Below are 14,464 nucleotides of genomic sequence, written 5' to 3' on the forward strand. Positions count from 1 at the left end.
ACGACATCGTCAGTGTCGTCGCTTCCGATAGTGTTCAAGAAGAAACTGATGATGAAAGCGAGGATGCACCAGCTGTGACGCTAGAAAATGCGTGGGCGACACTGAGAACAGCGCTAGTATTTTCCGAGCAACGAAACAATATTTCGCATGTTAATGCCATTAGCAAATGTTTGCAAGAACTGGATGCGTGTATTAGAATGAAACAGATGACAATGGATAGTTTTCTGTGTAATGGTCAATAAAGATGTCGTTTTAGGATCACTCTGGATTTTCGTGTTTCACTTATTCGGTTCCCCCGCTATCCGAACATTTTCACAGGAAACAAGGCCGTCCGGATAAACGCGGGTCGACTGCATATATATTTAAAGAATATGTTCACACTTTGCTTGGACACCCTGTATACATTATGCGAAGAATATCGCAACATGTGTATTGCTATCGATGTGCACTCAGTGGCCATTCCAGTGAAGACACCTGCCGCAGAGACATCTGTAATCCGTCGTCGTGTCGCTATTGAAAGACCACAGATACGGACGAGTGCAGGAAACAGATAATGCAGGCAATACGGGAGAGAGTTGTCAGAGGTGGCTGCAGCAGCTGCTAGCGCGTCTGAGATCGTCACTGTCTGTGGGCTTCTCTCACATTACAGTGCTAAAGGTGTACAGAGAATGGAGCAAAAGTGCCGAAATCTATTTTGTAAAACAACGCTGCGATAGGCCAAAGCGAGCACTTATGCAAAAATCCGAAGGAAAATTCGTAAGATAGGAAGGACAACCTCTTAGGATATGTCAAGTAGTCACAGCAAACTGTAACTATCGAACATATCCCAAAAGATTGTTGCGCGCACACGGAGGTACGGGAGAAATACCCTGCGCGCTCCAGAAATGACACGCTGGCTGATATCCTACTTGCGCGAAGACCCACGTTTGAGACTGCTCTCTGTAAATTGCTGTCGCCTGCTCATATTGTATAGCGACTTCCTATATCAACCCTGCCGTCAATCTCCCTTGTCCTTCGTCTTCATCTACTTTAACCCTCGTCATACCTCATCTAGGCTACAGTCGTGACATTGCCCACATGAGCGAAGCAAACAATGGCAAACTGTCCCCCGCCATTGCCGCCACCATCCACCAGCAAAGGAAAATTCGAAAAAAAGAAAGAAAGAAAAGAATGCCACTTAGTTGAGAGATTGCAAACGAGAAACAGACGTTTATTCAGTGGGCACGTGTCTACTCATAGGACGACGTCTGCCACGTACTGGTCACACAGATTAAATAGTTTGGGATTGTTAAAGAAGACTATGCACTGTTATTGAGCTGTGCAAATCGTATATCAGTATATGCGCAGCTGACAAGGAATATGGTACTCTGGGAGGTAGTGGCCAACGTTTAGCCGACTTCCGCATTTGAAGCTTCAAGTTAATGGTTCGGAACGGCAAAAAATGTCTCACGTTCGTTTTCTTTTTGTCATTCAAGGCAGTTCACTATTTTTCTGTGCGAAAGTACGCCATATCAAAGAGGAAGATGATGGTAGCATTCATACATGCCGTATGCAGCACGCTCTCGACGAAAGGTCGTCGCCTAATAAAATGGCATATAGGCTTTTGCTCAAGGCTATATAGGCCGAACCTTAGGCATTTTCTTCGATGGATGTCGGCGCCTAAGTCCTTGCTTGGTGCGCACGGCCCACTGATACCTCACAGGGCTCCGCTCAAAAAGCTCCGCTTTTGGGGTCCGCTTTAGGAGTTCCAGTAACCGAAATCTCAGCGAGAAAAGTCATTCCCTGGTGACTGGATTCGTTTTCTTTTGTCTCGAGATTGCGTCGCATTGCGGATAGATTACCCCGCGACAAGGAAGGGTGACTCCCTAGACCAAAATGCCCTCTGCAGCAGTCTTTCATTTAAGAATGTGCGAAGCATCCGCTTAATTTCGCTGAACTCCGTCCTTGCCTAGAGGCGCATCGACACTGGAGTGACTGAATAGGGGCACCCTATTTAATGACTGTACTCGACATGAGAGATTTTGAGGTCATTTCTACAATATCCCTGACCGACTTGGAAAACGCCCAGTGCCTAGAGTTTGTCTTTCCCTATTTCTGTGAATCCTGCTTTCCCTTCACATCAAAGTGTACAAGGGAGCACAGATCCTGACAAACAAACAAACATCAGATCGTTTTCTTGACAAGGCAGCTGGCTGTTGCAGCGCAGACAGTAAAATGGGACGCGATTGAAAGCTGCCATGCGACAACGTCAAAGAATATCCCGATTTCGAGATGTTCACGTCGCCACGTTGTCTGCATGTTCTGCCGCATAACAGTAAATGTTGCAAGTTTGCAAGGCAGCTTATCACAGGGCTTTAGCGCGAGGATCGCTTGCGTACAGTTTGCCGGTGCTGAATGGCCTCGCATCATCCTCAGGTCATACGCTGCAGTGCCTCCTGGCGCGAAGCCTCCGTATGTGCCTCGGAGTCCCGCGAGCAGCAGAGACTCGAGTAGTGATTGCTGAAGCGAAGGAGACCCCGCTGGAGATTCTTAGCTACGTTGAGACGTGCCGACGTTTTCTCTGCCTTATCCCATCATCGGCGGCCCCGCCTGTCTCGAAGATTTTGAGGCGCAAGCACTGCAAGGTCCACCCGCTGATTGCTGAGCTGAAGCTTAGCATTCCGCGTTTCGTGGTGAAAACAGTATCTTCCAGTACCCTTCCTTGGCCTCTCCCAAGCCCGGTCATCTGCCTATCCTTCCTGGTCTGCATGGAAGAAGGAGGGATGCAGCCCCGTGTGTCGCCAACAGCTTACCCTGGGCATGATGAATCATAGGTACACGACGTCAATTTTGGTTTCCACTGACGGGTCATCTACAAGGGATGGTTCGTCCTCAGGCTTTATCATTCGAGGAGTCAGTCTCCTGTGGTTACCATCTTTCCTGCGTGTGCCGAGCTCTACGCCATTCTGTTTGCTATGCAAAAAATGTCGGCCGGCCCTGCTCAGTTCTCGATAGTCTTTACAGACTCAAGACCCCCGCTCCAGTGTGTGGCCAACTTCGAGATACGTCTTTGACATCCTGCAAGTTTACAAGAATACGGCAGCTGCAGGGCGCACTGTCAATCTCAATTGAATCCTCAGACATGTCGGCATCAGCGGTAATGAGGAAGCAGACAATGCCGCTTTGAGCGCCCATCACCACGCAACTCTTTCTCCGATAATGCTGTCTCCCGATGACCCTAGGTACCACCTTTCGGCACTCACCGGCTCCAAGATGCAAGCCCAATGGCAATACGACGTAGCCCGCTTCCTTGTTGTAGACGCCACACTTTCTCTTTAATTCCTCCGCGACTACCGCGCCCTTTTACTCCACTCTAACACCGCATGAGGCTGAACGTTGCCTATACACCTGCCTTTAAAAAAAGCGTCTCGGCTTCACCTCGCCTTCCTTCTGCCACACCTGTGGAGTGCACGATGACCTCTGCCACCTTATGGCATGTGGGCAACATCACCACGAGCGTGCACTCATGAGAATTGGTATGCAACGCATTGACCAACGGCCGTTCAACCTCGCCAAGATTCTTGGACCGTGGTCGAACGCTGCCCACCAGATGCAAGGCCTTCATGTTCTTGCGGTGTTCTTGCGCTGCACCCGTCTGGCGACGGATATTTAAACGTACTCCTTCCATCGTTATCCACTCGGGCGTTCCCAAAGAGCAATCGGGCGGTGTACCGCCACAGCGGCGGTGAGTCGCTCACCTCATCATCATCTAATCAACGTGTGTGTTTTTGTTTAGTATGTCGTTTCAAAACCGTCGTCTTTCTTCGAATTTCGGATATTTTAACTTAGTCGTAGAAGGTAAGTGGCGAAAAACTCCAAACTCCCGGAAAGTAAACTCCAGAAAACAGACCAAAGATGGGAAGTTGTTAACTATACATGTAGTCAAACGGCTGGTTATACAACTGTATAGTTAGAAACTATTAGCAGTAATGTGGTTGCAAACTACTATAAAATTAGACTTATTTTTGTCGTTAACTACAGTAGTTAGCTTAATGAGAGCAGAACTACTACTCCCTATTTTTGTCCTAGAGCTCTGATTGAATCACGGATTCTCATTGTTTGTTTGGGTAAGACTGAGTTCATTTTGAGGGCCACGTGCATGTAAAAATAAATCAGGATTGCGGATATTATGCAAACAGCAAAAATCTCATAACTGCGGGGCATTGCATAACAGAGAAGAAAGTACGGCGCAGTCGCGGAGACAACGGCACCGCATTTGCACCTCATGCGTGGGGTCAGAAGGAATTTCGTACGGGCGCAATCACAGCCATGACCGAACGTGTTATAACCTTGGGAATATCGGTTGGAGCGTGTCTTACGTCGGAGTATGGTGCTGCGATGGAGACATTCGTAGTGACAGTTTGCATAGAAAAAATGCGAAGAACTTCCTGAACCACTTGAAGGTGAACCTATTTTCGTGAGGTCTGGTTTGTTTCACTCTTTGCCCTTTACTTTGGGGACTACTCATACGTCTCTCTCTCATACACGTCCTGCTTTCAAGGATGAGTAACTGTTTCCGCTGCATGATGAACAATGAAGAATACTACGGGCGTTCGTTCCGCTGTTCAAACATTTTGCGTGTTCCCCACGGAGAGCGCGCAGATGTCCAACCAAAGCTTGTAAACGCAGTAAAGCGAGCGTGCGAAGAAACGCCCATGGACCAAGGGCAGGCTCCAACAGCTCCCCATAGAGCCCATAGTTTGAGATAATTCACACAACACTGGGCACACGACCAATTAAATTGCGACGTGGTGGATATTATGCACAACCAGTCGGCCAATCAGGAGCCTCCATGTCTGGCTGGCTTTTCGGTCGGTCCTGGCTACCATCGACTTCTACTGGATTTCAGGCCTGCCGCCGTTACTCGGTATTCAAAATAACTAAAGCGATTTTGGGGTAAAATAAAGATTTATTTGATACAAAGCACTAATTCAAAGATCTGATACATGGGCGCACTGTGCGTACAAAGCCCACCGCGTTGCTGACACACTGGGACAAAGTTCGAACATGAAGCAGAACGAACACACCGTTCAACTCCTAATGCCGAGCCAGTCTCATGAGTGCGTACCATTTCATGATGAGCATCTTCTTTCGCTGCCTGCGGTGCATCCATTATAGCGAAGCGAAAAGCGCGTGTGGCACGTAATCCTGTCTTTGTTGACAGTCCTCGAAGTCCAACGGTGCTCGAACTTGTTCTTCACGCTCCTACTCATGAAGCATTCCGCTACCGCAGTTGACAAATTGTTCGTGGTATAACAGTTGTGTCCAGAAACAGCACAACACGCGTAGACTCACAAGGACGAACTAATAAACCCGCGAACATATTTCTGCAAACTGTTCTGTGGATTGACACCACCGAACACAGGAGGACGACATGCCGGACATGCTATTTCGAAACTATGCTGAAACGGCCGAGACGCTGTACGCACATGCGCGCTACAAAATGCGATTTCAAAACGTTCTCGACCAATCGGAGCGCGCGCACAGTCTAGGCCAATGGGCTTGCAACATGGTGTATGGGCGCAGTGGTACATACTCTACAGCAGCGTTTCCCAAACTTTTGGCGGTGACGGACCCCCGGAAGCGATGAGAACCAATTCACGCCCCCCCCCCCCCCCCACACACACACAAATGTACCGAGATACACGCTGTGCACACTGCCTTGCAGACCTCGTTTAATATGTGCGACAGGGTATAACAAGGAACGAAATTACATTTGTGCAAGCATCAACATGGTCAAGTAGACAGAAGCGAAGTTGACTTCTAACGCCGCGTTCAGTGCGAGGTATCATCGGTAGTGCCACCATCGCTGCAAGAGGTCCGCAGACTGCCAAATATAAAATGCGCTAAACACAGGAACACTCTCAGTCAGTTCGAACTGGAAGCAAAACGATATGACACACTGTATTTCCCATGCTAGCCAGTACATAACCAGCAACCTCGTCAGCTACTGCGTGCTTTCGATACAGCTTCAGAAACGATTCCGGACTGGTTGTTTCTTCTTGTTTGTATGTATATCACGCGGACGAACGTGCATTGCAGGACTTTTCTATCAGAAATTAGAAGCTAGCCGTTGAAGCATGCTGTAGCAATTTTGGAAGTTCTAGGTGTTTGGAAATCGGGCAGCATGTACGAGCGCGTGTTTGTGGGGACGAAAATCCTCACTGAAATGTGAGAGACGGTCGCGGACCCCCATAGACACTCTCGCGGACCCCAAGGGGTCCGCGGACCACACTTTGGGAACCACTGCTCTACAGCCGCGTCCGCGGGTACCTGAGGAGGACTGCCAAGGGTGTCTACTGCGCCCCACGAAGCCGAGCTGTACCAGACACGTTAAGACGAAACTGATAGGAAGGACATATACAGCTTTTGGAATGACGGTGGTTGCGTTTGCTTGGACGTTAATGTGTATCAAACAGTTTATTCAGAGGTGGAATCGTATCTGAACTCAACATTTACTGAGCTGTCGAGTTTGGACTACCCCAGCGTGAAGAAATGCTACCAGAAATTCAACTAATCGCTACCAGGTGGTGTAACCTCCAGCGTTGCCGGAGAGAATCTGATATCACGCAGATACAGAATGTCAGATAGAATTTTTCAAGGTGTGCTTATTCTGGCAGAATATTTTACTAACTTCCAGTAGGAAGACTGGAAGGCGGGGGCACTCGCTAGCAGCGAGCGCAGTAGTATATACTGGAGCAAGCAGTAGTAATGTATGAAATAAAAACAAATACACAGAACAGTGCTGACCGCGCCGGCAGCATTTTCTTCGTTAAATGCACGATTCTAAGAAGGTGTCGTTTTTTTGGTGTGATTTAATAAAGCAGAGTAGAGTAAATCCTGACAGCATATAGACACGAGAGTTGCGGGGGCCGGTGTGAGCAAACATTGCTAATGGTGGAGAAAATATTTTGATGTGGTCGTTATTGTGAAAGCTACCATTTCTTCGCTCTTGAGGTGCCTTGGTGCTGTCTGTCTGCACTCCCATAGAGAGCATAGAAGTCACCGAGGGGGGGGAGCCCGCACAGTGGGTAAAAAATGTGGCCAAACTACATGGCGGTAGTTCCAAAGTAGTTGTGGCTACTGACGCTAGGATGTAGTTGAACAAGTACTTAAACTGTAATTTCTGGAATGGTTACCAGGTATAGTTAAAATACTAAAAAAAGCAGTTGCTGCTCATCTCTGGAAAACGCCCTCCGAATATGCGAAAAAATAAACTTCGAAAACCCGGAACTCTCGTTTTGTTCAACTTGAGCGAAAAAAGAAGCTGATATACTATGAAAGCCACAGGGCACTTCCGTGCTGACCTCCCAACTACGGGCAAAACGTCATTTCATCATGTAGACAAAGACAAGTTTTACATTTCCCCCTTTTTCTGTAATTTCCTTGTAGAGCTTGGGACAAAGGATTACGGAACACCGGGGTGTCGCATTTCTCCATTGGAGCGGCACAGGAGCGGACACACGTACTGAGAGATGGATGCAATAGCTGGCCACCCGTTTCTCATTCGATCTCTTCCTGATAGCTACCAGTGCCGTGTTCAGTAAACGTTTGTCCCAAGCTGTACATAGAAGGTAAACTGCCACAGAGATATATGATACATGATGGTACTGCGCGGGGGGGGGGGGGGGGATATAGGTTTATTGCAAAACAAAACAAAAAACAGGAAAGAGGGGAAAGGTTAGCCTGGCTCCAGCAGCCGACTTGCTATTCCCGCTTACAAAAAGGAAAAGGGAGAAAAGGAAAAATAAAGAGAAAGAAGAAAAAAGGAAGACAAATCGGAAAGAGCGGTATGGAGCATAGTCAGATACTTTTGTGGGGAGAGCTTTCAGCGTTTCGGGGAGGGGGACGGTTTCAACAACTAAAACCGCTCTCCCTATGCCATCCTGATGTTAAAAGTGGAACAGGCACGTTTAACATCAAGACCGCATTTAAAAACCAACGCGAAAAATGCGAAACTCTAATTAGCGTTAATCATCGTTAGTTTTTGGCGATTAAGTACAGCGGAGTTGTTACCAAGCGTCAGAATTGGCAGTGCTCAATATGTGCGCAATAAACTTGTAGCAGCTTGCTCTACTGCAAGTTAATTGCTTACACATTGAATTTCACTGCACACATTAATGCAACAAGTACCCCTACGCAGCGTTAATACACAAGTTTTCAATGTGCTAATAACTGCTTGTCAACTTTCCACATATTTAATTGAACATTAACTAAGCACGACGAACAACGTACATACCCATAAGGCAAACAGTTGTTAAACATAAAATGTGCTTGAGACAACTTTTGAGTTGAAATCTTAGGCAAAGCAATCACGTTTCGAAGAGTTTATCGAGTGTGCAATCGCATATCGTTGTTGTACTCCCCATCTCCCAGATTTTGAGACAGAAATCAAATAGCACTACCTGAAATATAGTCCCAATGATCCTGTAATTCAGTGAGTAGTAAGTAGGGTCCAAGTAGGTGGTGTTGAACGACGATTCGGCTTGGGATCCGTTTCCGATGCAGCTGTTCGCTTCCAAAGAGCCATTTCCGGTGACGTCAGACAAGAACCCTTCATCAGAAACTCCAGTGACAGAAGTGACGGTGCCCAGCACGCCGGGCAACAAGAGGAAGGAAATCCACATTTCTGAAGCTGGTTTAGTCTCAAATTCCAAAACACGTCAACGGTATGCCCTGAATAATTTGCCAATTCCAGCCAGTCAGGTCCCCACAGTTCATATCTGCCGGGAACTTGGTGGCTGAACTTGGCCAGTTAGCGGGACGAAGCCTTGACGGGATCTTCGAACTCGGCACGAAAGTTTGGTGCTCTGAACCGCACGGGATCCGACGTCAGAGTGCGCGATGGGATGCTAAGAGCCCGGGACGCAGTGTGCGTTGCTATGACGACGTGAAAGCCAGGAGGTGGCGCCACACGACGGCGAGAGCGAAGTTTCAGACCATGGTGGCAGAAGTGTGCGCGCGCGAGCGTGCGCGATGACCGAAACTGACAGAAAAACAAACTACAGAAAAGGCAATAAAAACAGAGATGATGGTCAGAAAGATTACCAGCGCGCATCGCGGAAGTTATACCCATTAGTGTTCCGCAAACTGTTTTGTCAAATTTGCTGTTCTTCGCTTGGCCCTTCAAAAAGTGAAGAATGATGCGATGAGATGTTTGTTTGTGTGTGTTGTTTGAGAAGGAATTCGGACGCACAAAAAAGTCACTTTGCTGCAGGAACGATTCATTAGCGGAGATCTCCTCGAGGAAAGTATGCCTGGCCGCACTCGGAGTACGGTGAAAGGAAAAATAAATTTCGGGGTTGCGCAGGAAAGGTGCAAAAGGATTATGGCGCCCGGAAAGAAAACGTGAAGTCGGTTATCTTGATGAGGTTCTTGAGAAACTTCTTGGTCTTGACAAGATTAATGTGATATGTAATGCGATCTGAGTGCTGTGACGAATGCATCGTGTGACTTTTATGATTCTCAAGTCCACCCTGTTGTATTTGCGGGACAAAGCAGATATACAGGGTGTCTTTTTTTTTTAGGCGATACAAATTTTTCATAAAAAAACTAAGGGCTACAGACATACTGTTTTCACTTCTATCATCTCTGGGCCGGTGGACGTTCTTGGCCATATGTTGCTCGACCGTCAGATGACTAATTACGTAAAAATCGTTAACTTTTTAATTATAAAAGATACGAAGTTGTCCCAATGAGAACATCTGTTCCTTTCGATGACCTGATATCGTAGCCGTTTTCAGAACAAAAATCCGTTTGGGTAGATCGTCACTAAAAATTCGTGAAGGAACACAATTTTTTTCTTTATTTTGCTCATTGCGCATCTTCGGAGACAGGCCTTTCCTTTACCCCCAATGTGAGAGGGTAAAGAGTATACTGTCGCCTCTTGCGTCCTGGAAAAAGATTAACAGAAAATGCATCACAAGATAAGGGTAGTTCCGATAGCGCCACCCGATACATGTGTTTTTGTTTTGTTTCCGCAAGTTAAAGCTCATCTTCGACGCATGAGGCTCCGACAACCACTCACATTGGAGCTGAAGGAAAGACGCATCTCCGAAGATGCACAATGAAGAAAAAAATGGTGTTCCTTCACGAATTGTTTCCGGACGATCTACCGAACACATTCTGAAAACGGCTACGATGTCAGGTTACCGAAAGGAACAGATGTTCTCATTAGGACAACTTAGCAGCTTTTATAATTAAAAAGTTAATTAACGATTTTTAGATAATTAATCATTTGACGGTCGAGCAACATATGGCCAAGAACATCTGCCGGCCCAGAGATGATAGAAGTGAAAACAGCATGTCTATAACCCTTACAGTTTTTTTAATGAAAAATCTGTATCGCCTAAAAAAAGACACCCTGTATAGTGAAGACACAAGGAAAACATTGCTCGCGGTGAGTGGAGGACAAGGTAAAGGAAAAGCTTATCACTGCGCGCAGCATCCGGGGTCGATGCAGTATTAAGAAAAACAAAACGTTACCGAATATGAAGACTTTCTAACTTACAAGACACACACATACGCCACACCATGTGCAGGAGCATTGCACGAGATGGCGTTGCGTTACAAATGTTTGCGTATTCTGTGTACTGCCTGCATTAGTAACGTTGTCAATCACGCTCAATGTTCAATGCAGGCCGCGTGAAGAATGAGCAGTTCTCACAGACCCTCTAGCTTTTCAATACCCTTCTAATGACGTCATATCTCACGGAGGGCTCCCCACTTGTCGGTGCTCATTAGGCCAAGGTTCTTGAATGCACTCGTGTCACGTCTGTGGTGTTGAGTCACTGTGCTTGGGTTTGAGAGTTTCTTATCACAGGTGGATTTTGTGGTTTGGCGCATGACGCACCGGAACACCAATCCGGACAAAAAGATAAGATGAAATACAGTACTCAAATTTCTTATTGTTAAGAGAACACCTGTGTCCACTTAATGATCAGATGGAATTTGCATAATAAGTACGGTTCCCATTGCTCGGAGCATCGATCGGAACTCAAGTTTGACTGGAGAATAAAAATGGAGAGATCGCTAATTGAAGGGCGGGGCTGCTTAAACTGGCTGCAAACCGTGCCATTCTTTGTTTTTGTTTTGTTTTGTTAGTTACGTCGATCCCATGGTTATTAAACCTAAGGCTGAAACGTTTCTGACTGACCCACGCATTGTGCTTGTCAGCCGTTATACAGAATAATGTATTACTAGATATGTGTTGCCACCAATGGCGTTGAATATGAGGGTCAACTTGGAATTTGTGCTTTGCTTTAATTTGGGCATATTAGTTGCATGGGGATAGCCTTTTGGGGAATTCGTCTATCTGTTTACTTTGTAGTCCACCAACCTGTCGTGTAGATTGCGCGCGCGTTTGTTGACTCTACGTGGCGTTCCGCGAAGGGTTCCTTCACGTGGTCTGACAGAAAAAAAGATGCTGCGGTGGCGGTGGCGCATATATATATTGTTAACTTTATGAATGTTTCTGCCGACACTGCAGCTAGGTTTACGGGGACGCTTCTCATGTGTGATTTTGTTTTTACATAGAGCCTGTCAGTCCGGCCCACGTCTCGAGCTGCATTCAAAGTAACTTGAACTAAATTTTGTTTTAGTCAGCGAATGACGAATGTCCGTCCTACACCCTTAATAATGAACTTCACCGCATAGCGCGCTGCAGGCCAACCATCATCCCGAATGACATCGTTCTCACCCCTGATTTGTTGAAAACGGGAGACGTACGCCTTTTTTGGTACCACTTATGCAGTACATAATTGGTACAAAAAAAAAAAAAGACGTACGCATGACGATCAGACCCGATTCTTGGCTTATGGGTCCTGAGAAGCATGTAAGACCTGTCTGGTTTCAAATTTTGGAAAATGGCGTTTTTGTAGAAGGCCGCGCATCGAACTTTTCTGGTGTCTTCAGTTCTTCAAGAGTATTAAGAGTATTGGTGGTATTCACAATCATGTTTTCTCTAAAGATAGTACCAAAGGGTTCCAATTGCCGGCTCCAGCTTCTTTTACTTCTGTGCAAGCACCCGATGGCTTTGCACTGCAACCTCTACAGATATTGCTAATCACATGGAGCACTGATGGAGCTCAATGGCTATATGTAAAGCACGTACATGTAACTAAAAGTGGACGAATGTACGGGTGATTTTTTAGCTGCACCAGATGTAAAAAAAAGCTGTGAAAGTAGCATATAATATACAATTTTTGCAAGTAGGCTATACGGCCAGGCGGACATTCTTCCGAGCTTCCGCAGCAACGTGAACTTTCGTGTTGACTTTTTCCTTGCACTCGTTTGAACGGTTTGTCCTTTAATAAATAGCTCGTTTGTTACTTCCTGTACTAATACTGTCCGCAGCTTCTTTATTTGATATACTTTGAACATATTAACATATCATTTACGCATGCATTTGAATGTCGTAAGTGTTCGTCAGTCTTCTCCGCACGACAGGGCGGTTATGCAGGCAAAGCACGCTTCACCGGGAGATCAGTTAATCGAATTGAATGGTCCACGGAAATGAATTAAATGAAAATGCTCACGTCGAGATCCTGGGACTTTTGAAACACAAAACTGGTCTTTTATATGGGGCCACACGCCCCATATTTGAAGGATAGGGAAATGATGTGTTAGCGTGCCTTGCCTTTTTGCGCATTCGATAAGGAAAGAAGTATGGGTTGGGAAGTATATGTTGACTTAAAAAAAAAAAAAAAAGAAGAAGATCAAGTAAAAGAAAGACGCATCGATTACGTTCAGTCAACCTGCGTGTGAATGGAGGAATCCAAATTCCAGCCATGAAGAGTAGGGCACACAACTTTCGGTCGGACTGTCGCACGATTGCAATGTTGGTTGATATAGAGTAGCGCCGAGCAAAAGCAATTGAAGAGATGTACCTGATGTATTCTGTATCAGCTTAAAGAAAACATTTGACCGGGAAAACACAAGAAAAGGGAACTAAGCGTGTACTTCGTTTCTGGTTGAGTTTTTTTTTTCTTTTTTTTTTTTCGATTGCTCTCTGTTTCCCGACGGGGTAATTCATGGACATTAGAGAACGGGTAGATGATGCAACTAATACGTTTCAGAAAGAAGACAACTATTGATGTAATGAAGTATGATTTATTAATGCCAAACTGGGGGATGGATAGCGTCGAACTTATGTGCTAGAAATGACTGTCTGCTGTGTCTGCTAGGAAGAACAGGAATAAATGATTGCGTGTGATTCATTCACATACGAACACGCGTTTCACATTTCCGAAAGACATTGCCGACTCCGGGAGTTAGGCTTTCTGCGCTACACGCTTCAATAGGTCTTGCACGTGAAAATGAAAATAGACGCAGTATCGTTAAAACGAACAGCCGGGCAATATCTCGTGAATTCTGCCACTTCCTGTCTGTGGAGAACGATTCCATAATGAATATATTCACTGCAGACGTTCTAAGTTTTATTAACTGTCGTACCAAGGCTTCAAACATTGAATCGTTCCAGCGCAAATACCACAGTCAGCTAAAGTGTGACCGCGTTGGGAAGATCTTTTTTACTAGTAAACGGTAACTGTGGTTGCAAGCGGGAGTGAGTGGACGGCTTCGATTGGTTTATACGGCCTAATGTCTGACTATCAGCGCCTACGTGAGTTGATGTACGAGGGCGTGCTGAAATCTTCTCGTCCCAACCCACTTCCAGATATACGAACGCGATCTCGTCATCGTAGACACAAAGATCGAGTCGAAGAAGAGAAATTCCATGTTTGTAACGCGAACTGTTCAGTTTTGCTCGGGCTATCAGTAGAACCATGTCTAGTAGAAGCGTGAAAGAAATTTTCAAATGTTGCACTTCGGGCTGTCATAAAGTTCCTGTTCATGCACAAAACAACTCCTAGGGAAATTTCTGAGTACATGATGCAAACATTAAGTGATGAGTGCCCCTATCATACTCAACCGTGAAGTGGTATGACAACTTTCAGCGTGGGAATTTTGACGCCGAAGGCGCTGGAACACGAGGGAGACCTACACCGGTATCAACACTCGAAATTATTGATTGTGTCCATTATATCATTTTGACAATCGGCGATTCTCGGCTAAAACAATTGCGAATACCTTTGGCATATCCAGGGAACACATTGGGATTCGTTAAGAGTTTGAAGAGTGAATGTTTGAATGCTTATGAGAAACAATGCCGAATGGATGCCTCTAAGTTGATTTTGAAGTATTTTGAGCGTTCTAATGAGACTTTCGTGAGCGACGTGTTATAGTTGATTACACATGGTTTGATCCTGAGACAAAGCAACACTCTATTGAATGGCGGCACTCGGGTTCTCCGAGGCCAAAGAAATTCAAGGCTCAGCGATCAGCGGTAGAGGTCATTGCCACGGTCTTCTGGGACAAGGAAATGTGTTTTGGTGATTGCCTATCTCAAGAAGCGTGCAACAGCTAA

At 45.9% G+C, this 14,464-nt stretch overlaps 1 protein-coding gene and 1 long non-coding RNA gene across 2 annotated transcripts in view; one reads left to right on the plus strand and one right to left on the minus strand.

The window, feature by feature from the left end:
- Positions 1-8,852, minus strand: part of LOC135378110 (thyrotropin-releasing hormone receptor-like) — a 332,371-nt gene extending 323,519 nt beyond the window's left edge. The window contains exon 1 of the mRNA XM_064610994.1: positions 8,445-8,852. Within this exon, the coding sequence (XP_064467064.1) occupies positions 8,445-8,666 (222 nt within the window). The 5' untranslated portion in view covers positions 8,667-8,852. The remainder of the gene's footprint in view (positions 1-8,444) is intronic.
- Positions 1-14,464, plus strand: part of LOC135378111 (uncharacterized) — a 149,337-nt gene that overhangs the window by 55,837 nt on the left and 79,036 nt on the right. The window lies entirely within an intron of this gene.

The sequence above is a fragment of the Ornithodoros turicata genome, chromosome 1, assembly GCF_037126465.1.
Source record: "Ornithodoros turicata isolate Travis chromosome 1, ASM3712646v1, whole genome shotgun sequence".
Lineage (NCBI taxonomy): Eukaryota > Metazoa > Arthropoda > Arachnida > Ixodida > Argasidae > Ornithodoros > Ornithodoros turicata.